Source organism: Musca autumnalis, unplaced genomic scaffold (assembly GCF_047663935.1).
Source record: "Musca autumnalis isolate F117 unplaced genomic scaffold, ASM4766393v1 scaffold_1, whole genome shotgun sequence".
Lineage (NCBI taxonomy): Eukaryota > Metazoa > Arthropoda > Insecta > Diptera > Muscidae > Musca > Musca autumnalis.
In genome coordinates this window covers 323,417,977-323,445,313 of record NW_027411644.1, presented here as the reverse complement: position 1 = coordinate 323,445,313, position 27,337 = coordinate 323,417,977, and the positions used below count along the sequence as shown (strand labels likewise).

Sequence of the window (27,337 nt, the reverse complement as noted above, 5' to 3'; positions counted from 1 at the left end):
TTCCAACCCCACCTCTATCAACACTCCAGCAGTAATCGTAATTCCTAATCTCACGATTCCAAATGTCCCATCCTGAAATCCCATCACTGAAATAAAAATTGTACCAAATTTAGTACTTTTCCTACCCATAACTAAAAATTTCCTAAAATTTATCAATCCTACACTCCAACAGTACTCCTTATTCCAAATATCGGGGTTCCAGCTATATCCGTTCACCCAAATCCTATTTGTACCAAATTTGGTACTATTTAGTACTATTCGTAACCTTGAGTACGAATTTCCACAACTACCTCAATCCTACACGCTAACAGTAATCTTAATTCCAAATTTCAGGATTACAGCTGCATCCGATCACCATAATCCTAATTGTACCAAATTTAGTACCATTTAGTACTTTTTGTTCCCATAGGTCCGAAGTTCCAAACCTATCTCTATCCAACACTCCAACAGTAATCTTAATTTCGAATTTCAGGATTACAGCTGCATCCGATCACCGTAATCCAAATTGTACCAAATTTAGTACCATTTAGTACTTTTTGTTCCATAGACCCTAAGTTCCAAACCTACGTCTGTCCAATACTCCAACAGTAATCTTAATTTCGAATTTCAGGATTCCAAATGTATCCGATCACCCAAATCCAAATTGTACCAAATTTGGTACCATTTAGTACTTTTCGTAGCCATAAGTACGAATTTTCAAAAGTATCCCAATTCCACACTCCAATAGTAATTTTAATTCCAAATTTCCCTATTCCAGCTCTATCCGATCACTTAAATTCATATTGTACCAAATTTGGTACCATTTAGTACTTTTCGTACCCAAAAGTACGAATTTCCAAAATACCTCTATCCTGCATTCCGACAGCAATCCTAATTCTAAATTTCAGAATTCCAGCTCCATCCGTTCCCCCAAACCCAAATTGTACCTTATTTGGTACTATTTAGTACCTTTCTTACCCATATGGACGAATTTCGAAAACTACCTCCATATCTCAAACCTACACTCCAACAGTAATAGTAATTCCAAATTTCAGAATTCCAACTTTGTCGGTTCGCCTAAATTCAAATTGTACCAAATTTAGTACCATTTAGTACTATTCGTACACATGAGTACACATTTTCAAAACCACCTCCTTATATCAACTCATCTTCTAAACCTAGATTTTCATTCCAAGTTTCAAGATTTTAGCTCTATCCGTTCACGTAATACCAAATAGTACTAAATTTAGTAACTTTTAGTACTTTTCGAACACTTATAGTTCGAATTTCCAAAAACCCTTTGGTACACCTTTCTAACTCTCCATCAGTGAACCTCATTCCAAATTTCAGAACTCTAGCTCTTCGCGTTTGCCTAATACAAAGGGTACCATATTTAGTACCTTTTAGTACTTTTAGTACAGTTCTAGTTCGAATTTCCAAAAATCCAGCCTTATCTCACACCTTTGGACCAAGAGTGACCCTCACCCAAAATTTCAAGATTCTAGCTTTAGCCGTTTAGCCTGGGCGTTGATTATCAGTCAGTCAGTCAGTGAGTCAGTGAGTCAGTGAATCAGTGAGTCAGTGAGTCAGTGAGTCATCATTACTGAACTCTTTTATAAGTATAGATTTGGGTGCCACCGTGGTGCAATGGTATGCACACCCGCCTTGCACGGGTCGTGGGTTCGATTCCCCGGCCAGTCAACATCAAAATTTTCAACGGTGGCAAAATACCCCTCAGTAATGTTGGCGACATTTCCGAGTATTTCAGCCATGTAAAACTTCTCTACAAAGTTGTGTCTTAAGACACGCCGTTCGGACTCGGCGATAAACAGTAGGTCCCATATCATTGAGCTAATATGAATCGGGGTGCACTCATTGATATGAGAGAAGTCTCCCTTGTCCCGTATGGAATGTTTTTGGTACAATTATATTATTATACAGATATATGAAATGTGTGTTCAATATCAATTATTAGATATCAGGCAAATGCCAATTTTAATTTGTCCAATTGTGTGTACTCTTGTGTTGTACTGATACAACACGGTGTTAACTGGGTGCAAATAAGACATTCGATTGGTCATATCAATTATCCGCTGTTGAACAAACGTAATGGGGCAAACTACACACATAACTAACAGATAAGCGGATCCAAGACCTTGCAAATAGTTTGGTATGATTTGTTAAACATAAAAACGTTAATATTATCACGATAATCGTATTTCAAAGATTTATGGAATGATTTTTTTCCCCAAAAATATAGATTATACTGATGTTCTGCAAAGATTTCATGTTTATCTTATATTTTTATGACTTCGGAATATTGATGAAAGAGATTTCTGATGCAATAGGGCGTAATTTTGCCAATGCATACATATTTTAATAATAATTATAGATTACTTACATTTATATATAATATACGTGTCTTAGAAAAGCTTACATTTAAATTTGCTAAATAAGTTTGGCGTTATTTTCTCTCAGTGTTGAATTCTAATCAGCATAGGTTAATCGCCCCGAATCAATACCACATTGCTGCATATATCATCCAAAGTGTGATTTCATCAATAAAGGCCGCCAATAAATCGATTAAGGTATAGTTTGATATTTGTCGTTTTTCCTGATTAGATGTAATCAAATATTTTTTTTTTTGTGAACAAATGCTTCAGTTCCAAAAGGTCTGTTGGTCGGGCCGGTTGTAGTTCAAATCGGTGCAGTAGAAATGTTGGGAAATCATAAAGGAATTCGTTTGTTATTATTGTTTGGCGTTATTGCCTTCACCGTCTCCACTGTTGTTTTAGGTTTTCAACATGGTCGCTTGAATGCCGAAATTAAGGATGCCCGAGAAAAATTGGATTATATGGAAGCCCAATTAGAGGGTGAGGCGAAACCTCGCAGTGCACGTTCATTGGCCGATGATGATAATACGGTGAGTAAGAAAGAAATGATGGAGTAGTGAAATTAAAAACAAATAACTAATAAATAATGATACAATCGAAAAGTGTGATTTTAAAATATCAATAAATTATCCAAAAATCTAATTTATATAACATGTGCCTAACAACATTCAGCGTAATTGTTGTGATATAAGAATTGAGATCAGAAAATGTTATTAGCTGTGATTAAAATTTTTAGTGCTCAACCAACAAAAGGGCAGTAAACCAAAATTTTTAAATTTTCACTTTTTGTTAAAAAGCGATAAATAAGGACCAACTCCGCCAACTGTAAATTCTCACAATATTTTGACTACTCTTTCGTCACTCTTCATGTCTTCTTGTATATCAAGGGTGTTTTGCCTCTACTGAACAATACAAAATTTTGAGTTCCTACCCTTTTGTTGAACAGATTCGATATGTATTTGTGTATGTGTACTGAACGCAGTGGTCATAAATTTCATAGTTTTAGGTGAAATTCGAATTGACTTTTGATAAGTATTTGGGGGTTTCCAACTATACATAATTTACTTCTTAGAAAAACAAATTTATTATTTATTAGAAAAATAAAATAAGGCGATAGTGGGGTCGGGGCCGACTACGTAATACTCTACTCCACTACCCGATAAGCTGCATACTCGTTTCACTGTTAAACATTTATTTTACCAAATGACTTAAGGCTAACTGAACCGAAATAATTAATAATTTTATATTTGAATTCTGTCGACAGTCTACTTGATACTGCTTGAAAGCTTTGCAGAAGAGAAGCAAAGGCATTTGCCATTAAAATAAATGATTCAAAATATTAAACTTGGGATATCTTAGCGCATTTTGCAATAACTCTGATATTTTTCTACCAATCCCAAGACATTTTCTATTAATTTAAAGTTCACATGGTGTAGTTTCACTATCAAGCTCCCCTTGGAATATGTCCAAAAAAGGGAAAGATATCCGAATTGGAAATAAAAAACGGATTTATCAACCATTTGCGATATCTCCATTGCTTGCGATATCCATTGTAAAGGTGAACTTTTCTTCTTCCATTGACGGGCTTTGCTTTTGGAATAGTTTGCCCATTCCGACCCTTGAACATTATCTGACAATCACCAAAATCAATAGCCTTCCTCTCTGAGACTACCACCAGTCCCCAAAATTTCGTGACGATGTAATCAAAATTGCGACCTGTAGCTTGGCTACAAAAAATGAAAAAAATTGAATGTACTACCGACTATTGCGATACCTTCGTTGTTTGACCACCAACATTGCTTTGTTGTAAAGGTGAAGTTTTCCACTTTCACTATCAAGCTTTGCTTTTGGAATACTCATAATACAAGCGGAGATATTCGCATTGAAATAAAACCTTGACTTTATCCATCACCAAAATCAAAAGGCTTCCCCTCCAGGAGCTCCATCAACACCCAAAATTCGTGACGTTCCGATGAAAGTGACCAGTAGCGTGATAATAATTAATGTTGGTATATATAAGTATATATATATAAGTATAGATCTACGACCATTATTTCGATGTGTTTCAAAATTTTTGGCCACAACCATATAGGGCATGTATTAAGGTATAGAAAAGAAAGGTCATAATTTTATGTTGGTCCACTATATGGAAATATTTATAAGTGCAGACATTCAAGCTCCTTTATTTTTTTTTTTTTGCGCTGCTTCAACTTTCACTTGAGTTTGCCAACGGAGTTGTGGCATTTCCCATGTGCGTAAAGAGTAGCCATAATGATAAGTCATGTCAGTTAGCCAGATCGGTCCAAAGTTAATCGAAGAAATGCTATCCCATTCACTGCTAGGTCTGAGTAGTGCTTAGTAGCTGATGCAGATACTTTATCAGTGTGTCGGCCTGCAGTCTTAAATACGTGGGCGGTAACCGCCTGCTTCCATTTTATTCTCGTGTCAACTATCATCTGCCCCAACCTCATCTTAGGCGGTATGAATAAAATTATTGGTATCCCAGCATCTATCATTCGGTTGTCCAGCTTCTGTATCTGATCTTACCCTATTCATTGGGGGCGATAGTTTACTGCAACCCACCCATCGTGCTTCCCCTATGCCACAATAGGTTCAAATTCTAATAGTCCTAGTTCTGCAATCTGGACTGGCTGCGTCCATAAAAACAAGTAAAAAAGTATCAGTCAGCTTTGCCGACACAGATATACCCTCAGCCTGTGTATATTGAAACACTTTTTTCCCAAAAACGTTTGTATTTAGGGGGTCTTAAAAATTTTGGATGTATGAACCGACAAAAAAGTTCATTAGGATTAAAGATCAAAAGTTTTGCGGAGGAGATACTTAAAGGAATGGATCGACATTGACCATTATGGAAGTGGATATCCAGCCATTACATATGGTGCCATAAGGGGTTTTTGCACCCTTCGGGCTGTTTACACAAGAAGTATGGACTTGCCCCTGAAAAAAAAATTTACCATCGTAATTGAGGCGGCGAATGCAAGTTGCTTCAACAAAAATCAAAGTGATCCGATTGCAGGTCTTAAAGTGAACTTATCCGAAATTTTGTATGGGAGGTACCGGATGGAGTGGACAAATATAGTCCATATTTAAACCTGATCTATATCTGGTAGATATATGAGGATGTGTAAAGTATGGTCCAATTCGGCCATTCCCTTCAAGAGTTATCGTACGCATAAATTTTCCGAACATTTTTGAACTTTTGTGGGGGAGGTACCTGAAGTAGTGGACCGATATGGCTCATCTTTGAACTTAAACTATGTTTAGATAAAATATTACCAAGGCCAAATTTTGGACCGAATCGAAAGATCCGTTCGAGAGTTATTATGCGCTCCAACCACGTCACACGGTGTCATAGGGGTATTTTGCAACTTTCAGGTTATTTTCTCAGGAAGTGTGGACTTGCCCCTGATGAAACTTGTACCGTCGTATGGGGGGCAGTGAATACAAGTTTCTGAAACAAAAATCAAAGGTATTCGAGAGCAGGTCCTAAACTGAACTTATCCCAAATTTTGTGTGGGAGGTACCCGAAGGAGTGGTCCGATTGAGTCTATATTAGAACCTCATCTAAGTCTGGTAGACATTTCACGATTTGGAAAGTATAGACCAAATCGGTTACTCTCTACAAGAGTTATCGTACGTACAAAATTTCCGAACATTTTCGAACTTTTGTGGGGGAGGTACCGGAAGGAGTGGACCGATATAACCCATCTTCGAACTTAAACTAAATTTAGACAAAAATTACGAAAGCCAAATTTTGGATCGAATCGGTTGATCCGTTCGAGAGTTATAGTGCGCTCCAGCCAGCCAGACAGACAGACGGACGGATATTGCTCAATCGACTCCAAATTGTCGGAAACACATTTCGTCCAAACATACTTGGGATCTAAAACCATTATTTCGATGAGGCACATTTTGCCCGTATGAAAGTGTATATACCCTCGTTAGCATAAATGCTGAGGGTATAAAAATACGTGAGTGGATTTATATGGATGGGTACGCGTCTCCGAGCAACTGTAAATGGTATTCACACCTGTTTATACATTTGTACACCTATCCCTCCCGGGGGGGAAATTTGTCCAAAAGATTCAGTCAGTGATGCTCATGACAATAATCAAGCAGCATCGCTCATTCTTATGACATAACATCTGCATCATCTTTCATCGTAAATTATTTCGTAGTCCAGCTTTTCTCCTCTTGTACTCGCTTACTAGCCAATTGATTCTTACTATTGGGTCTTTGAAGTTCATATGACGAGAACCATAACTCATTTACTTGTTGCGACTTCTCTGCTGGGAAATGTTGTCTTATTTCGGGTATATGTACAGCAGGTATGTAGCCAGCGGCTGCAGTTACGATTATGTACCTGTCATTATCTCTTTCATTCAAGAATCTGAGCGAGGCAGAAAGCTGGCCACTTCTGCTTTCCCACATCTCAGAAAGTACGGCCGTCAAAGGTCATGAAGTCTGATGGTCTGTCAATGGAAAATAAAGCTAAGAAAATGGTCTGAGCCAAGCAAAATGATGGGTTGCCAGGACGTTTTAGGTTCAATCAAATTCAGATTCACTGTGCGGGAATAGCGGATTGTCACTAGTCTTTGATGATTATACCCTCAGCATTTATTCTAACGAGGGTATATACACTTTCATACGTGGAAAATGTGCCCCATCTCAGATCCCAAGTACGTTTGGACAAAATGTGTTTCAGACAGTTGGAGTCGATTTAGCCATGTCCGTCTGTCTGTCTATCCATACTTCCTGAGGAAACGGCCTGAAAGCTGTAAAAACCCGCTATGCCACCATGTGTTGTGGATGGCGCGCGCGTTAACTCTCGAACGGATAAACCAAAATTTGGCAATCGTAATACTTTGCCCAAAGTTAAATCAAGTTCTAAAAGGGGCGTTATCGGACCACTCCTTTGGGTACCTCCCCCACAATAGTTCAAAACTTTTCGCTAAAATGATACGCACGATAACCCTCGAAGTCAGTAACCGATTTGGTACATTCTTTGGACATCGTAATATTTCTACGACACATAGATCAGGTTAGAATATGGAATATATGTATATATCAACTCCTTCAGATACCTCTCACACCAAATTTCAAAAAAGTGCAGGTTAGGACCTCCCCTCGAATCGTTTTGATTTTTCTTGCAACAGGTGTCCCCTATTACGATGGTAAAATTTTTTGCAGTGGTCCATACTTCTTGAGAAAATGACCCGATAACTGTAAAAACCCCCTACGGTCAGCATGTGTAGTGGCTGGTGCCAACCAAGTACTGCGTTGTTCCACAGTAATATTTAGCATATTATATGAAATTCGATACCTCCTCCACAAAAGCTCGAAATTATTCGCTAAAATGGTAAGCGCAATATCTCATAAACGGAGCAACCAATTTGGTCCAAACTTTGGATCTCGAAATATTTTGTCCAAACTTGGTTTATATTCGAAAGTGGGCCCTAACGGTCCATTTCTTATGGTACCACCCAAACAAATGATCAACATTTTTGTTTAAGTACGGTTGAGGGTCTGTGCAAGAATCCCATGGAAATTTTTACCGAAGGTTCTCCTAGTAGCTATGTTTACAGCGATATGATGTTTTTCGTGGAAAAGTCCATGTTTCCTGATATAATGGTCCTATCGAATGACTCCAAAAATAAGACACTTCCAAAATGGACTATGTGGGTCCATTCCTTTAGGCACGTTCCCGAAAAAATTTTTGAGATTTTATCCTCATACGCCCAATCTGAAGGGAGGGTATTCCTCTGTCGGCAAAGCCGACTGATACTTTTTCACTTGTTTTCTTTATATTTTGATTTATTTTATATTGTATCCAACTAATATACAATTACCCAATATTTTCTTACAGATCAACTATCGTCTGCCCTCTGCCCTGAAACCCACCCATTATGATTTGTACCTGAATCCTGATTTGGCAAGTGGAAATTTCAATGGTAAAGTTATCATTACCATTGATGTCCTCGAGAATACCCAACAGGTGATCTTGCATGCTCACAAATTGGATATCGTTAGGGTTTTTGTGCAGGGTTCCAGTGGTGTGTGGTCCAGCAACATTGAAGTTGTCAACTATGAATTGGATACAGTACGTGAATTTTTGATCATTAACTTAAGCGAAGAATTGGTAGCTGGTGGTAAAATCGCAATGGGTATTGAATTTGAAGGTGTAATGTTTGGTAAAATTGTCGGTTTATATAGCAGTACCTATACCACACCCGACAATCAAAAGAGGTAAGTGGGAAATTGTTGAAGAATTTTTTTGTTGTTTTGTGCAAAAAAGTTAGGATTCTATATAAATATTACGAAAACTATAAAAGACTTCAAGAGGTCTTCTGTCTATAGAAGACCTCAAGAGGTCTTCTGTCTATAGAAGACCCTTAAAAGGTCTTCTGTCTATAGAAGACCTCAAAAGGTCTTATGTCTATAGAAGACCTCAAGAGGTTTTTTGTCTATAGAAGACCTCAAAAGGTCTTATGTCTATAGAAGACCTCAAAAGGTCTTCTGTCTATAGAAGATACCTCAAGAGGTCTTCTGTCTACAGAAGAGACCTCAAGAGGTCTTCTGTATATAGGAGAGACCTCAAGAGGTCTTCTGTATATAGGAGATAGGTCTTCTGTCTATAGAAGAGACCTCAAGAGGTCTTCTGTATATAGAAGAGACCTCAAGATGTCTTTTGTCTACAGAAGAGACCTCAAGAGGTCTTCTGTCTATACCTCAATAATATTATAATCTACTTCCACATTTTCTTCCTCAACAGAACAATTGCTACCTCCAAGTTCGAACCCACCTATGCCAGACAGGCTTTCCCCTGTTTCGATGAACCCAATATGAAGGCCAAGTTTACCATTACCTTGGTTAGGCCAACTGGTGATGGTTATCATGCTTTATCCAACATGAATGAAGAGGTAAGAAATTTCCGGTATGAAACCACTGTGCAATATTAAACCTATCTACTTTTAGAACACCACCTTTTTGGATGACTATACTGAAGTGCATTTTGCCGAAAGTGTTGAAATGAGTACATACTTGGCCTGTTTCTTGGTCTCCGATTTTGCCTACAGCACTAGGCCGGTAAAAGCTGAATATGGCACAGATTTTGAGATAAGAATCTTTGCCACAGCTCATCAATTGGAGAAGACCACTTTTGCAGCTGATACCGCTGCTGCTGTTACGGAATATTATATTAAGAACTATAAGGTGGAATATCCATTGCCGAAGTTAGGTAAGGTTGTATTTTGGGGAGGATCAATGGAGTATTTTTCTATATGTTTGGGCTTATTTTCATTTCAGATATGGCCGCCATACCCGACTTTGCCTCAAATGCCATGGAACATTGGGGTTTGGTAACCTATCGTGAAACCGCCTTGTTATATGATCGCAGTTTCAGTTCCACCTGGAACAAGCAACGTATTGCTGCTGTGATTGCCCATGAATTGGCCCATATGTGGTTTGGCAACTTGGGTAGGTTTTTGGATAGATTGGAATCCTTGGGTTATATTACAAAATCTTGTTTATTATCTTTCTAGTAACCATGAATTGGTGGAACGATTTGTGGCTAAATGAAGGTTTTGCCCGTTTTATGGAATACAAGGGTATCAATCAAATCTACAGCGATTGGGGTTTGGTAATTTGAGAGCAACGCTTTGTGGCTTTTCACATTACTAATTATTTTTTTTTCTTCTAGCCCGATCAATTTTTGGTCCACGCCCTACATAGTGTCATGAAATTCGACTCCTCAGTAGCCTCCCATCCTATTATTCAAACTGTTGAAAATCCCGATCAAATTACTGAAATTTTCGATACCATCAGTTATGAAAAGGGTGCTTCGGTTATTCGTATGTTGGAGGATATTGTCGGTGTTGAGAAATTCGAACAAGCTGTAACAACTTATTTGACGAAATTCAAATATCAAAATGCCGTAACTGATGATTTTATCACCGAAGTGGCAAATACTGAACCTGGTTTTGATGTCAAGTAAGTAAAGTAAGGGGCTGGAAGATTGAAACGTTTAAGGGTCCAATGATCGATATTTTAGATATTAAATGTATAATTTCTTACTTCACAGGTTAATGATGCGTACCTGGACCGAACAAATGGGCCTGCCAGTGGTTAATGTTAAGCGTGTCTCTCCAACTACATTTGAATTGACCCAAAAACGTTTCTTCTCCAATATTGAAGATTATGACAACGTCTATGATGATTCCGAATTCAAGTAAGTATTTGCAAGAGCAGAGAATAATTTGATAATAAGATGACTTGATTAACCCATTACAAAGTAATGCTAATAAACGGGATTACCAGTAGTTGACAAAAATCCACGGCGACACCGGTTTGACTTGGAGGAATCTTCGACCAGGGGCTGTCATTTCATGTCATTGCATTGCATCCACCATATATCAACAAAAGGGCGCGCTTCCAACGCTTCCGACGTAGTCGTCTCCAGGACTACTGCGATAGCAGCTATGTTGCTTCTTGCTGCGTCAGATCATCTCTTCAACTTCGCTGCCAAAATCATCCTTGTTGTTGGAATACGAGACACCGCCGCAGTCTCCCCAACAAAATGGTTACAACGTTCTGCGAAAGGGTCGTACGAGAACCGGAAGAGGAGGAAGACTTGCCTCCCATATGCACCAGTATATTCCGTACAGACTTATATCGCTTGAGCTTGACTCTAGTGACTCATACATGTAATGTATGGGGGTAGCGTAAAGTGTTTCTGTGCCTTGCGTTATATGCCCACATTAGTTCGTTTTTGCAGGACTAAAGCCGTTTAGTGCTAGGGGACTTCAAGGCTCACCATAAGCTATGGCATTCCGTCGGGCGTTGGCCGAGCAAATTGATAGCTCCACATTTTGCACAGAGATCGAAGACGCTCCTACGAGGATAATAGGAGATTGCCGCCGCTTAGCAACCCGTTATTTCCCTTGGCTCGGAAAAGCTGATTAGCAAGTGTTCAGAGAATTTTCTAATAAACGCTTCAGAGAGCTACCCATTCTCTCAGATCCTCGGATAGTTGAGAGGATTTTACGTGACATCTGCTGCTACAGCCGCTCGCTACATACCCGCTGGTAGAATACCCGAAATCAGACCAAATTGGGCTAGTAAATGAGCCTGATGAGCTTCGTCGTACGAACCCTGAGGAGCCATGAATTAGCAAACCTGTTCTTTAAGTCAAAAGGCTAGTAAGCGTAAAAAGTGGCTAGACCACCTGAAGCAATTTAACATCAGTATATGATTAAGTAAATTGTGGGCAACAATTAAATCATTCTCGAATCCAGGAAAGAAGGATGATGGAACGGCTGTTTCTTTCAACAGCTGTAGCATACAACCTACGGAGTAGAAACCGATTAATATTATTGAAGCGAGCGCACGTACTTTGGCCGGCCTGTCAGCTCGTCGGAGGGGCAGGTTCTTGCTTCATGACACTTATTCCCGCTACATTGTAGTTATTTAATTTTATACGTGCTGCTTTATAGAGACATTAGGAAGTGGAAGATAAAAGAGGCAAATCTGTCACTGACATTCTTCATTAAGATAGACCAAGAGATGTTCATTAGCCTATCATGCCCACCCAACCAGGTCAGAAGTCTCATAAATCCCTTGAATATACTTCACCTACTGACACCCCATATTCTGATGACAAATTTAACTTGGCTTAACTAAAACCAAACAGGCATACAAACTGTATTAAACGAAATCCATAATTAGTTTATTCGATAATAATTCACAATTCATGTTTTCAGGACGTATGTCCGCAATTTTAGTAACACTAGGAACATTCTAATATCAAAAAAAAATTAATCTAATATAATCTAGCTTATTAATAAAATTTACGTACTCTATATAGCCTAATTATTCAGTTCAAATTCGCCAAATAGGCATATAACATAGATGCATATCAAATAATTAAAAGTTAATGCGACCCGCCTTAAGGCAAATCAACAGGTTGATCGTATTGCAATAGCAGCAGATAGAAAATACTTTGCATTCGATATCACACAAAAGATACTGAGACCGAAATATCAGAGAGAACAAAAATAAATAAATAAATAATGAGAATAATATCATGTACTCACAAATGTGTTTCTCCAAACGGCAAATCATACTCCACCGGCGAAAGATCTTTCGAGAGAGATGATGATGTTGTTTAACATTGGGGAGAAAATAACATTTAGTATAACACTTGCTCTACAAAACATTTGCTGCTGGATTTGGGGTTTGCGTTAGATCGTCGACTTGCCTAGAAATGAGACCATAACAATGCAAGATGCTTAAGGTAAACGGTGGGGGGAGATGATTACAAAAAAAAACTGTACCGTTCAATGTTTGATGTTGGTATGTAATGAATATTTATATTAATCGCATTGTGTATGGGGGTTTGTCTCTAGCCAAGTCGATATCATATTTTGTTTCTGTTTAGGCACCAAATTTAAGAAGTTACACTCACGAAAAGAAGCAGGTTTAAATCTAGGCTTCATTGAATCAAAACTTAAGTTTCACACAAAGCTTAACTTAATTAATTATAGTTTAAATTTAATTATATTCTCTGAACCAGATCTAATTCGGCGTAAAGTAAAAAACACACTTTCGAGAATAAACGGGTTCACTTAGGTTTTGATTCACTTCTTGCCCTCAAATATAACTTAGAGATTATTTAAACTAGAAATTCTTGGTGTCTTTCCATTATATGAGATGTTCTGACGTCATCACTTCATATTACATTTGACGTTGATGTTCGTGGATTTTTTTTTTTTTTTTTTTTTTTTTTTTAGCGAAGGCAAGTTATTTGAAGATTTTGGCGAGTAATGTCTCTACGATCCTGGACTTACTCGGACATTCGGAAATTAGGATGATGAAGATTTTTATCTTCTTTATAAGCACATTTTCTGATCTTCTCTTTGGTAGAAAGGCAAAATTTCATATCATTGGTATTCCCACTCCGTGTTGCAAAAATTCCGTTAGTGTAATTCAATAATCAAATCACATGGCAATTGTTTCTTTCTTTGGTTTCGATCAACTGAAAGGTAATAAAGGAACTGATGATAGCTTGCAGTCGACTTGTGTGCTTGGCGATCTTCTGATTTACACTAGGCATGCAAACCTGTTTGAGAGCAGGAATGGCAAAGTAAAACAGGCGAACAATTAGATCTCCCAGTATTTTTATGACTGCCTTTGGTTTGTCGAGCCAAAATAAATGATTGAATTTGGGTGCCAATCCTAACAAAAATCAAAACCGCAAACATTATTTCTGCGTTTACACGCATTCACAAATGAAAGAACAACCACTCACCGCTTTCAACGAATTGCACCCAGGCTTAATGATTTAAGGTTATCTAATGACAAAGGCAATAACGAAGCTTAGATAATATTTGGGAAATATCCTTAATGGCCAAGTCAATGAACAAGGAATCCAGTAGTCCGATTCTAATAAAGGAATAGGTTTTCCTTTAATAAAAGCTATTGACTGAAGGCACTATTTCGCTTTAACTCACCAAGGAATATTTGCAAAAATTTTATGTAGGAAAAAGTGTTAAGTAACAAAGCAAAAGTACTATATTGTACATTAAGTTTAAACTTGTTCGTAAACTGATGACTGGCAAAATGGCCGAGCTAATTGCAAATTAATAGAAAGAAGCCTAGGATGAGCTGAACTCAAAGCCCAAATTTCCAGACGGTTCGCAAGAAGAATAAAATAGATTAAAAGCAAAGCACTCAGAAGTAGGAAAAATAACCAGACACTTTTCACTGAAACTTGAAGTCCAGAGGGCGCTTATTACTTATCTTTGAAATTCAAATTAATGTTCGAAACAGTTAAAGATGAAAGACAAAAGATATGAGATGAAAAAAATAACAGATACATGATAACAGATATCCTGGCAAGTGCACCTCTACACACCCCCCTGCTAAAATCAGGCTTCGGGGATGTGAAACAAAACGAAGACTGATTACCACTTGCCACAAAAACAACATAGAAGGATTTATTGTCGAATATCCTTTGCATGAAAGGTGCCTAGAAGATTCCCACGGAGGTCCTCTAATTCGTAATATGAATTACCCATCTTCTTTCTTACCCTAGCTTTGAGGAAAGTGGGGGCCAGCTTAGCATTGTAGCCTTGCTCAAAACAACTTTGCTTAAAATTTCTCCTATAAACCTCTTGACCTACATTGTAACAAACATCCCGCGAGCGGAGATTATAAGCTTTTTCGTTTCTGGAGAATTGCTTTTGAATGTTGTCAGATGCCTTCCTCGCTACGATATTCCTGGAATCATTTCGATCAAATCTAACCTCACGATCTTCCAGCATTTCTAGTTGTCGCAAAAGGGAGTAAGTTGCACCATTGGTGATCATGTTCTGTCCGAAGGCTAGATAGTACGGAGAAGTCCCAGTGGCCGCATGCTTCGACGAACGCAACGAACAGCATATCGAACTGAGCAACTCGTCCCAGTTTTTCTGGTCGGGTTTTACATATGACTTAATCCCACTAATCACCGACCTATTCACCCTCTCAGAGGCGTTAGCCTGGGGGGAGTGGATAGCAGTGTATACATGGTTAATACCGTATCTGTCCAACAACTGATTAAACACACTCGACTTAAACTGAGAACCATTGTCAGAAACAATGGTCTCTGGTACCCCAAATGTGTGAAAAAGTTCACTCTCGAGATATTTCACCACTATTTCCGCCGTGAACTTCTTGACAGGTTTAAGGAATGGGAATTTGGAGAAGTGATCTAAGGCAATAAAAATACCTATATGGCCCGTCTTGGATCGTGGATATGGGCCGAGAAAATCTACGTAAACTTTTTGAAAAAATCTATAGGTCTCTGGCGTTTTTCCCATAGGGGGTCTCAGCACTGTATTCGGGTGTTTCACCATTTTGCAGGTTTCACAAGCATTTACGTAGTTTTTCACGTCCACAGCTAGGTTTGGCCAAAAGAAAAATTGTCGTATTTTTGCCAACATTTTGTTTATGCCGCAGTGTGAGGACAATGGATGGTCGTGAGCCTTTCGTAGCAGATCTGGGATTAACTCTTTCGGCACCCAAAGCTTCCATACTAAGTCGTCATGAATCTGGTCACCGTTAGCATGCTCGGTGCGCCGGTAAAGATAGCCATCTATAATTTTTATGTCTGGTAATTGGTCAATATTTTTCCGAATTCCTTCAAGCAATTCCTGATAAGCATCGGATTTGAAATAAGCTGAATTTAGATCAATAAACAAGCCCTCGCTATTCTCAACACCGGAAAGACTTTCTAGACATAGTCCAGACATATCCTCTGTATTGGCTCTAGAAAGCGTATCAGGAACTATGTTCATACTACCACGCCTATGCTCAATGTTGAATTTGTAACCTTGGAGCTTTAAAGCCCACCGAGCCAGCCTTGTACTTAGATCCGTCTGGGACATGAGCCACTTCAATGACGCATGGTCAGTGATGATAGTGAACTCATGTCCTTCGACGTAGGGTCTAAACTTTTTGACACTCAGCATCGCTGCCAAGCATTCCTGTTCGGTGACTGAATAATTGCGTTGGGCTTGGTTGAGCTTCCTCGACATAAAAGCGATAGGAACCTCTTCACCCTCCGCATTCTTCTGCACCAATACACTTCCTATACCTGTTTTACTAGCATCGCAGTGTATGAAAAACGGCTGCGAGAAATTTGGGCTATGTAAAACAGGGGCTGAGCTCAGGCAGGACTTCAAAACTTCGAAAGCCTTTTGGGCTTCCTCGGTCCAAACAAACTTTTTCTTTCCTTTTAATAAATCAGTGATAGGAGTGGTAATAGAAGCATAGTCCCTGATAAACTTTCTATACCACCCGGTCATACCAAGAAATCTGCGAACCTGCTTAATAGATCTAGGGACCGGAAATTCGGTAATCGCGGAGACTTTTTCCGGATCAGTTTTAATCACCCCATTACCAACCACGTGGCCCAAATATTTCACTTCAGGCACGCAGAAGTGACTTTTCTCTACATTTATTGTGAGACCAGACTCACGAATCCGTTTTGCCACCAACCTCAATACCTCCAGATGCCTTTCGAAGGATTCCGAAATGACCAGAAGGTCATCGAGATAGACAAACACTTCCGCCCGTAATTCCGGTGGTACCACCTTGTCCATTAACCGGGACATGGTTTGGGGGGCGTTACATAGCCCAAAGGGCATAACCTTGAAGTGGTATAACGGCCTCCCCGGGACGGTAAATGCTGTCTTCTCTCGTGACTTCTGGTCCAAAGGAATCTGCCAAAAGGCATCCTTCAGATCCAGGCTAGTGACATACTGAGCTTTGGGTAACCTACTCAAAATACCATCAATCTGTGGCAGAGGATAAGCATCCCCAATGGTTACCGAATTTAGTCGCCTACTATCCAGACAAAGTCGGTTTTTACCTGGCTTCCTGTGAAGCACCACAGGTGATGACCAGGCACTGTTACTCTCCTCAATCACCCCCAACGCAATCATCCTATCTAATTCGTCATAGATCAACTTTTCTATGGCGGGGGACACTGGGAAGTGGCGCTGTTTAATAGGCCTAGCTTCACCAGTGTCAATGCTGTGGCACAGGACATCTGTCCTACCCAACCCTTCTTTGGCATAAGAGGGAAAAAGTGCAATGACTTGATCAAGACGTCGTTTTTCAATTTCTGTCAATGGTATTTGGGCAGTGATTCCATTAAGACCTATTGAAGATGGAGTTGTACTATTTTGAAATTCCACGGGCAACAAGTTGAAAATCTTCCAGAAATCTATTCCCAAGAATAGATCACGATCGAGGCTCGGAACAATGAAGATTGTAATAGGCATTGGATTCCCTTTAAAGGTAATGGAAGTTTCCACGTAACCTACCACATTTTGCCCCTTCCCGTCAGCAGTACGGACTGTGGACTTCAGTTTCCTGAAAGGAGTTTTGGATTCTAAAAAGGTTTTGGCTGCTTCGGATCCGATACAGGATATTGAAGCACCAGTATCCAGAAGACCATGCATTTTCTTGCCAAACAGCTCTACCTCTGCGTATGGTCTTACGTCAGAGGGACGATCCAGTAGAGAGCAAACTAACTTTTTCTTAAAGGTTTTTATTCTCTCCCAAAAGGACTTTATACGGAGAGCAGATCTCGACTTTTTAGAGGGTTCGTTAAATATTCGGTCACGGGCTATCTTATATTCACTAAGTCTAATGTGTAATGGCTTCAATGGAAAGACCTTAGCGTGCATTTTATCAGAGGAACTATTAATAGGTAAATTTTGATTAGAAATGTTGTTCAAATGGGGTAGTGATTCAGCGCTATAACTAACAATGGGGTTTGATATAGAACTGTCTTTGGGTGGGCGCTGCAATATAATCATTCCAGCTCCGGGATATTTGTCCTTGCTGTCAGATGTGCACTCTTCTGTGCACCCACCTTGCCGTTTTTTGAAGCACATTTTGGGCAATTCGGCTTATAGATGTTGGGTGTACCACATCCATAGCAAAAAACGGATCTTACTTCAAGGCAGTCTTGGTACCTGTGTCCACTCTTGCCACAGTTCCAGCAAATAAGGGTCAGAGCTGATATTTCAGCATCCTGAGGCTCAATAACATCGGACGCTTCCCCTTCTACCCCAAGTTCCGAGATCCTTTTGGACACTGGAGACGTTTTAGAAAGATTTAGCCCAAGTTTCCTGCGCATATCCTGCATGAAGAATTCACGTCTTCTACAGGTATCTCGTAGGACTTGCAAGGACTTGATTTCCAGGTTGAGGATCTCATGCTGGATTTCCGGAAGCAAATTCCTTCGCAGGATCTCCACTAGCATTTCGTCACTCAAAGGGGTCCTCAGCCGATCCGTCAGTGCCACAATAGACTCGTAAAACGAGTCGAACGACTCATTGAGCTTTTGCTTCCGTTCTCTAATTAGTTCCCTTATATCCACATCCGTTCTAGAGTCACGGTACTGCTCCCGCAGAGCTCTACAAAGATCGGACCACACAATGGAACTGACGGAGCGATGGTACCGCCAGAACCAGTCACTTGCCTTGCCTTCGAACAAGGAGCTGGCATTTCCACAAATTAGGTCGTAATTCCCCTGAAGGGTTTGTGCTGTTAAAGCCTCAACGCGATAGATAAAATTTTCTACTGTAAGACCGTTCATTCCTCCATTGAACTTCAACTTCCAATTCGCGATTATCTGCAAGACTTTGTCCGGTCTTGAGATCAAATCCGAAGTTGATGAGTTGCCATGTGAGGAAGTGTTCAGATCGGAGTGGGTATGTGTTGGTAAGGGTCTATTTGGTTGACCATTCTGGCGATTTGATTGCGACCCAATACCTAACAAATCCCTAAAAGTCTGTTCTTCTACATCTGGTAGAGTTGGCATCCGGTGAGGAGATGTATAGTGTGGTTGGTTCCGACTGTGGGGAGAATTCGATGACATCATTCTAGAGAAACTAGCGGCTATATTCCTCTCAATACTTTGATCCAGCTGAGTACTCAGAGTAGCCATTAATCGGGCCTCCTGTGCCGAAACCAGATTGGCCACAATCTGCGTTAGTATATCGTTTGTAAGAACGTCATTGTCTGTGGGACCTGGTGTATTAGTCTGGCCTCCGCATGCCTGAGCTGCAGGTGCCTGAGCAGGAGGTGCCTGAGCAGGAGGTGCAATAGTTGTAGCTGCTGCGCTACTCGCCTGCCTAGTCTGGGATCTGGTGGTTGCTTTCGAATTGCTTGGAGGGGATGGCTCTGCCCCAATTCTTAAGTTGCAAACTGGACAATAGGGTCTGGTTTTAGTACTTTTATCCAGACAGCTCTTATGAAAAATATGTCCACATGCAATCTTTTGAGCCGGTAAATTCGGAAATATCGTCTCGCTGCAACCACTACAAGAAATCTGACCAACAGATACCCCGGAAGTAGGTGTATTCCCCTCTGTATTGGTAGCCATACCTGCGAGGAAACTTTGCAAAAACCGATCTTTCAAAAAGTAGTTTTAATCTTCCTGAGTTATGCGTCAAAAACTGAGATTACGTGTCGAACTAGCAGTCAGAAACAATTTCTTATTTACTATCAGAGACAACTAACGTTTGTTATTTGCTAGACAAATATCGTATGTACAAACATAGAAAGAGGATAAACTCAACTCTTAAACTGTCTGCAGCTATCAATCTAGACAATATTCGACAATTATGCAAAATCCTATTCGAAGAAGTAAAATACTTCTTAATCATCCGTAATCTCACTACCAGAAAGTGCCTACAAGAAAAATCGAGGAAAATGTCAGCGCTAAATTCAATTCAAAATTATTGAATTACGCCAATATTTCAGTAGCAGGTAATTCCTGAGGGTCTGAGCGAAAAACAAACCCCTGGAGTACCGATCTGTATTTGGAGAAGACAATGAATTAACACGCAGTGAATAAAAAAAAAAGAAAATACTATTTTGAATTTCAGTGTATTCCGTAATATGATTTGATGAAATGCAGAATAAAATGCAAGAAGGTTTTACAAAGAATAGAAAATGTACTATGTCTAAATATATTATTTATAAAAGTATAAGTGTATATAAATTCGTTACTCAATGGAAGAGGTCGATTCCGCTAGGAAATCAAAACGAAATAGAAAATATGTTCGATAAAGATATGTCCTGTTTGATTATAGTTTTTTTGCCAAAGTTAGATTTGTCAATAATAAAAAGATGAAGTTGACAGTGACTGAAAAATACCTAGAAAAAATATTGGATAGTAAAAGGTGTACCCCAGACCGGATGGAATCTGATTTATTCCAATAATCCAGGTTCTGAGATTAATTGAGGATGTTGTTGCCTTGCTCTTTTCTGTGGTCGGATCTAGCTAACATTTCCAGAATCCGCATTTCCATCCAGAAAGAAAACAAAAAACAAACACCAACCAAGACATGAAAAAGGAGGGAGATTATCTAGAAAATAGGTTGCCTACAAATGAATCTAAATTCCTGACTGTAACCATTATCCGTACATTCAGAAAATCCCATGTAGAAATATGTGAAATATAAGTCAATAAGAAAAAGTATAGTAAAGACAAACAAAAATTATGGAGCCGAATGTTCAATTCTGAAAACAGAAACTTAGTATTTCAAAAGGTGGTACAAATGAAGGTATAGATATGACATTCGGGCCCCACGTTGGGCGCCAAAAATAACTTATAATGTAGCATACAACCTACGGAGTAGAAACCGATTAATATTATTGAAGCGAGCGCACGTACTTTGGCCGGCCTGTCAGCTCGTCGGAGGGGCAGGTTCTTGCTTCATGACACTTATTCCCGCTACATTGTAGTTATTTAATTTTATACGTGCTGCTTTATAGAGACATTAGGAAGTGGAAGATAAAAGAGGCAAATCTGTCACTGACATTCTTCATTAAGATAGACCAAGAGATGTTCATTAGCCTATCATGCCCACCCAACCAGGTCAGAAGTCTCATAAATCCCTTGAATATACTTCACCTACTGACACCCCATATTCTGATGACAAATTTAACTTGGCTTAACTAAAACCAAACAGGCATACAAACTGTATTAAACGAAATCCATAATTAGTTTATTCGATAATAATTCACAATTCATGTTTTCAGGACGTATGTCCGCAATTTTAGTAACACTAGGAACATTCTAATATCAAAAAAAAATTAATCTAATATAATCTAGCTTATTAATAAAATTTACGTACTCTATATAGCCTAATTATTCAGTTCAAATTCGCCAAATAGGCATATAACATAGATGCATATCAAATAATTAAAAGTTAATGCGACCCGCCTTAAGGCAAATCAACAGGTTGATCGTATTGCAATAGCAGCAGATAGAAAATACTTTGCATTCGATATCACACAAAAGATACTGAGACCGAAATATCAGAGAGAACAAAAATAAATAAATAAATAATGAGAATAATATCATGTACTCACAAATGTGTTTCTCCAAACGGCAAATCATACTCCACCGGCGAAAGATCTTTCGAGAGAGATGATGATGTTGTTTAACATTGGGGAGAAAATAACATTTAGTATAACACTTGCTCTACAAAACATTTGCTGCTGGATTTGGGGTTTGCGTTAGATCGTCGACTTGCCTAGAAATGAGACCATAACAATGCAAGATGCTTAAGGTAAACGGTGGGGGGAGATGATTACAAAAAAAAACTGTACCGTTCAATGTTTGATGTTGGTATGTAATGAATATTTATATTAATCGCATTGTGTATGGGGGTTTGTCTCTAGCCAAGTCGATATCATATTTTGTTTCTGTTTAGGCACCAAATTTAAGAAGTTACACTCACGAAAAGAAGCAGGTTTAAATCTAGGCTTCATTGAATCAAAACTTAAGTTTCACACAAAGCTTAACTTAATTAATTATAGTTTAAATTTAATTATATTCTCTGAACCAGATCTAATTCGGCGTAAAGTAAAAAACACACTTTCGAGAATAAACGGGTTCACTTAGGTTTTGATTCACTTCTTGCCCTCAAATATAACTTAGAGATTATTTAAACTAGAAATTCTTGGTGTCTTTCCATTATATGAGATGTTCTGACGTCATCACTTCATATTACATTTGACGTTGATGTTCGTGGATTTTTTTTTTTTTTTTTTTTTTTTTTAGCGAAGGCAAGTTATTTGAAGATTTTGGCGAGTAATGTCTCTACGATCCTGGACTTACTCGGACATTCGGAAATTAGGATGATGAAGATTTTTATCTTCTTTATAAGCACATTTTCTGATCTTCTCTTTGGTAGAAAGGCAAAATTTCATATCATTGGTATTCCCACTCCGTGTTGCAAAAATTCCGTTAGTGTAATTCAATAATCAAATCACATGGCAATTGTTTCTTTCTTTGGTTTCGATCAACTGAAAGGTAATAAAGGAACTGATGATAGCTTGCAGTCGACTTGTGTGCTTGGCGATCTTCTGATTTACACTAGGCATGCAAACCTGTTTGAGAGCAGGAATGGCAAAGTAAAACAGGCGAACAATTAGATCTCCCAGTATTTTTATGACTGCCTTTGGTTTGTCGAGCCAAAATAAATGATTGAATTTGGGTGCCAATCCTAACAAAAATCAAAACCGCAAACATTATTTCTGCGTTTACACGCATTCACAAATGAAAGAACAACCACTCACCGCTTTCAACGAATTGCACCCAGGCTTAATGATTTAAGGTTATCTAATGACAAAGGCAATAACGAAGCTTAGATAATATTTGGGAAATATCCTTAATGGCCAAGTCAATGAACAAGGAATCCAGTAGTCCGATTCTAATAAAGGAATAGGTTTTCCTTTAATAAAAGCTATTGACTGAAGGCACTATTTCGCTTTAACTCACCAAGGAATATTTGCAAAAATTTTATGTAGGAAAAAGTGTTAAGTAACAAAGCAAAAGTACTATATTGTACATTAAGTTTAAACTTGTTCGTAAACTGATGACTGGCAAAATGGCCGAGCTAATTGCAAATTAATAGAAAGAAGCCTAGGATGAGCTGAACTCAAAGCCCAAATTTCCAGACGGTTCGCAAGAAGAATAAAATAGATTAAAAGCAAAGCACTCAGAAGTAGGAAAAATAACCAGACACTTTTCACTGAAACTTGAAGTCCAGAGGGCGCTTATTACTTATCTTTGAAATTCAAATTAATGTTCGAAACAGTTAAAGATGAAAGACAAAAGATATGAGATGAAAAAAATAACAGATACATGATAACAGATATCCTGGCAAGTGCACCTCTACACAGCGTGACAAGGTTTAAGTGTTATTTTAACCGGCAGTCTATATGTCAGCCCGAAAGGGTTGGGGAGAAGATTAGTATGCTACGCCATATAAAAGCCCTCCCAGCTGAAGTTGTACCACCACAATTTACGATGTCAGACGTCCGGCTTGCACTCAGTAGGTCTGCGGTTCAATCATTGCGCAGAAAATCAACATTTTCGGCTGTAGCAAATCCAACTTATCTACAAGCGGTGTCGTAAGCTACACAGCGTTCGAACTCGGCGATAAAAAAGTAGGTCCCATATCATTGAGTTAATATGAATCGGGGTACGCTCATTGATATAAGAGAAGTCTCCCTTGTGCCTCCGGGGATGTTGTGGTAACATATGTACCTATGAGGTTGCAGATGTCAACCGAAATCATCCAAAGCGTTGGGCTCACACGGAATCGCAATGGTAATACTAAATCAATTGGATGTATCCGGGGTTGAGTATTTAACAAGTGTCCTCAATATGTCGTTAGCCAAACCAGAAGCCTGGAAAGTTGTCAGGGTGGCCCGCTTCTGAAGTCAGACAAAGATGCCAGCATAAATGAATAGTACGGGACGATGTTTCTCTTGTCGCCAGTAGTAAATATTCTAGAGGTACCACTCCTCCCCATGATGCGAAGCAGTTTCCCAGTTGCCCAACATCAGCATGGATTCTGGAAAAGGCATAGCACCACAACATTTCAATCGAGGACTGAACCAGTACACGCCGGGCGACCGAAGTCTTATGGTGGCTCTTGACCTATCGAAGGTCTTTGATACTGTCAACCTTGCCAATCTGTTCGAGGATATAGAGAAGACTTCCCTCCAGCTGATTTTGAAACTTTGGATAATATAACCGTCAGAGCCATTAGTTTTTTAGGAACCAGAAATAATAAGAAGAAGACCGTTAGATTGATGCAAGAAGTTCACAAAGGCAGGGTGATATCTCCGGAACTGTTTAATGTCAAGCTTTCTGAAATTCCATACCATCCAGACGGCATGTAAGCGGATGATTGTACGTTCTTGTGGTCGGGTCCTATCGTCCATGACATAGTATGTGATAGGTTAAATATCTACAAATCTGACGATTCTTTCATTTGGGAAATATGAAAATATCCTCTAAATCCACTGCCACACTGTTTACCATCTGGAAGGCTGAAATGAGGCTTCCCCTGAACATATTAGTCCATGATGTACTGATACCGACCACTAACGACCTCAATATATTGGAAGTAACGTTCGAAAGCATGCTTATGTCGTCCATTCAAGCCATAACTATGTATTTGCGACACGATCAGAAGTAGGAATAAGGCTCTTAAGTGTCTGGTCGGTAACACTAGGGTTGCTGACAAAGAAAACTTGTTGACTGACAAGATAAGATGTAGGAACCAGGTTCTCAAGTGGCTGGCCGGCAGAACTTAGGGTGCTGACAAAAAAACACTGGTAACCTCTTTGTTAAACTATGCGTCCCCAGTATTGTATGCAAATATTTGCTCTACGCAGTAGAAGAATATTCAAACCTGTCAGAATGCAGCTCTGATGACTGCAATAGGATGCCTCCTCATGACACCAATAGACCATCTTCATGTGGAACGAAGATTTTTAGCGAGGCATCAACACAACAAAATTTTGTCGTTGCAGAACCTGCTTCGGTGTTACCGCCGTGAGCATCTCTTCCACGATCTAGTGGAGAGGCTTCCCCCACCCAGGAACGTCAGGGGAGACCTTCATGATCTAGAAAGAGGGATCCAAAGGTATAAGCGAGAACGAGCAAGCTTGAATAGAATTCACAGTGCTGCAGTTGCGCTGGCAGTACAAAGATGCAGCGTCAATAACGTACTCGGAAACCACCTCCATCCATCGCAGCAGATGACAAACACGAGTGATTTTAGCCCTTTTAAGATCCGGATTATACAGCCACCTCAATATTATATTTTGTCTGAATTTATGGCACGACCGCACGACATGGTGCATTTGGTTAGATGTCCAGCTAATCCCGCTTGTTTATCTCCTGATTGTTTATGGACACAGTTCAGGTTGCAGAATTTTTGGATCTGGATACGGAGGAACCGCATAACTGATATCAACAACCAGTAGCAGAAAAATAATGCGTTTTATAGCGTACAATGGGTACAGAGTTACACAGAGTGTGCCTTTATGACGGAATGTGTGGCGGTCACAGCCTCCGAAACCCAATTAAGACTTATGTGTAAACGCGGTCTGGAGGTATTGACACCCAAAATTAATTTTGAGGCTTATGACCATTGGACGCCATGTCATGTTACCTTAAACGGGCTATACCTTATATTAAGTGAGACTAACCAGAAAAAATACTTATTACAAAACCATTATTTAATAAGTGGTTATAAGTGGTTATTTCCTGGCCACCTAAATAAGTGGAAATAAGTCGTTATTTTCTGGCCACCTAAATACTAGTCACTAAAAGCCGTTACTACTTATTTAAGCGGTAAAAAGTAACAAAGAAGTTCGCGCGACATTCCCTTTTTTAAAATAATGGTTTAGTAAGGGGTTTTGTAATGAGTATTTTTGCTGGGTACGCTTTCAGAATCCAAAACCACTTCCAATTTCGTTACATAAAAATAATATTTATATTATTTCCCTTTAGCTACAAATGGACCATTCCCCTTACCTATATCTACGATAATGATGCCACAGTTAAACGTGAATGGTTTGGACACGATCAAGCCTCTGTCACAGTCGAAGTACCCAGTGAAACTCGTTGGTTGAAATTCAACTCCCATCAAATCGGTTATTATCGTGTCAACTATGAAGAAGACATGTGGAATGAAATTATTGCCGATTTGGTAGCTACACCTAGCAAATTCGCCATTGCCGATCGTGCTCATTTGTTAAATGACATCTTCTCATTGGCTGATGCTAGTCAAATTCCCTACAACATTGCTTTGGATATGACCACCTATTTGGAAAAAGAATCTGACTTTGTGCCATGGTATGTGGCGGCAACTAAACTACAGGCCCTACAAATAAATCTTATGCACAGCGAAATCTATATGGACTATTTGAAATATGCCCGTAGCCTAATCGAAAAGGTATACCAAGAGGTGACATGGACCGTTGATGAGGATAATCATTTGAGAAAGTAAGTATGAAAAAAGAAAATCTAAACGTTTTTTTACACAAAAGCTTATTATCATATAGGTCAGTGTAAACATAGCCTTAGACGACCATTTGATGAAACTTTTGTTTTCTTTCAGCCGCTTGCGTGTTAGCATTATCACCGCTGCCTGTTCTCTGGGCTTACCAGATTGTTTGAACGAAGCCTCAACACGCTTCACAGCCTTCTTGGCCGATCCCAACAACAAACCCGATCCCGATCTACGTGAAATCATCTACTACTATGGCATGCAACGTGTTGGTAAACAACAACAATGGGAACAAATGTGGGATATATTCGTTGTTGAATCCGATGCCAGTGAAAAAACCAAATTAATGTATGGCCTATCTGCCATTAGAGAACCATGGATTTTGAGAAGGTAAACAAACACGTTCAAGTTCATCACTTATTTATATCATAATACAAACTTCCATTTTTAGATACATTGACTTGGCAGAAACTGAAGACTATGTCCGCAGTCAAGATTGGTATACCTGCATTCAAAATATTGCCGCCAATCCTGTGGGTGAATCTGTTGTCTGGGAATATGTCCGCGAAAACTGGCCACATTTGGTAGAACGTTTCGGTTTGAATGATCGTTATTTGGGTCGCATGATTCCATCGATTACTGGAGCTTTTGCCTCGGAAACAAAATACGAAGAAATGGAAGAATTCTTTAAGAAATATCCCGAAGCTGGTGCTGGCACTGCTTCACGTAAACAGGCTTTGGAAGCTGTTAAATACAATATCAATTGGTTGAAGAGCAATTTGGAGGGTGTTTCCAATTGGTTGAAGACACATTAAAATATTTGTATGATAATAATATTTATTTAAAAATACTAATAAATTAAACTTTGTTTAAACATGTATGATCGGTTTGAATGAAGGAAATCTATTCTATATGAAGAAAATACTTTCTACACAGAAAAAATAATTACTGCATTTCAGGAATAGTGTTCATAAAGTTTTGCCAAAGTTCAAATTTCTGCTTTTCATGAACGCCTTTCATAAATCAAGAAAAAATACTGTTTTTTTCTGAGAGATTGAAAAA

At 39.1% G+C, this 27,337-nt stretch overlaps 2 protein-coding genes across 2 annotated transcripts in view; one reads left to right on the top strand and one right to left on the bottom strand.

Annotated features, from left to right (window-relative positions):
• The window catches only part of LOC141390089 (uncharacterized), a 175,209-nt gene that overhangs the window by 122,514 nt on the left and 25,358 nt on the right, over positions 1–27,337 (bottom strand). The window lies entirely within an intron of this gene.
• On the top strand, positions 2,637–27,153 carry LOC141390081 (aminopeptidase A-like). The gene is made up of 11 exons (XM_073962548.1): positions 2,637–2,902; positions 8,260–8,639; positions 9,166–9,313; positions 9,369–9,630; positions 9,699–9,869; positions 9,935–10,032; positions 10,093–10,382; positions 10,474–10,620; positions 25,777–26,271; positions 26,387–26,665; positions 26,727–27,153. Exons 1-11 carry the CDS (start codon positions 2,696–2,698, stop codon positions 27,088–27,090), a joined length of 2,841 nt encoding a protein of 946 aa, XP_073818649.1. The 5' UTR covers positions 2,637–2,695; the 3' UTR covers positions 27,091–27,153.

What these genes read in the sequence shown, in the direction of transcription:
- LOC141390081 (XM_073962548.1), top strand. Translation starts at nt 2,696, where the DNA reads ATGTTGGGAAATCATAAAGGAATTCGTTTGTTATTATTGTTTGGCGTT. An exon ending in TGGCCGATGATGATAATACG is followed by an intron (nt 2,903 to 8,259) that starts GTGAGTAAGAAA and finishes ATTTTCTTACAG; the next exon opens with ATCAACTATCGTCTGCCCTC. An exon ending in TATGTGGTTTGGCAACTTGG is followed by an intron (nt 9,870 to 9,934) that starts GTAGGTTTTTGG and finishes TTATCTTTCTAG; the next exon opens with TAACCATGAATTGGTGGAAC.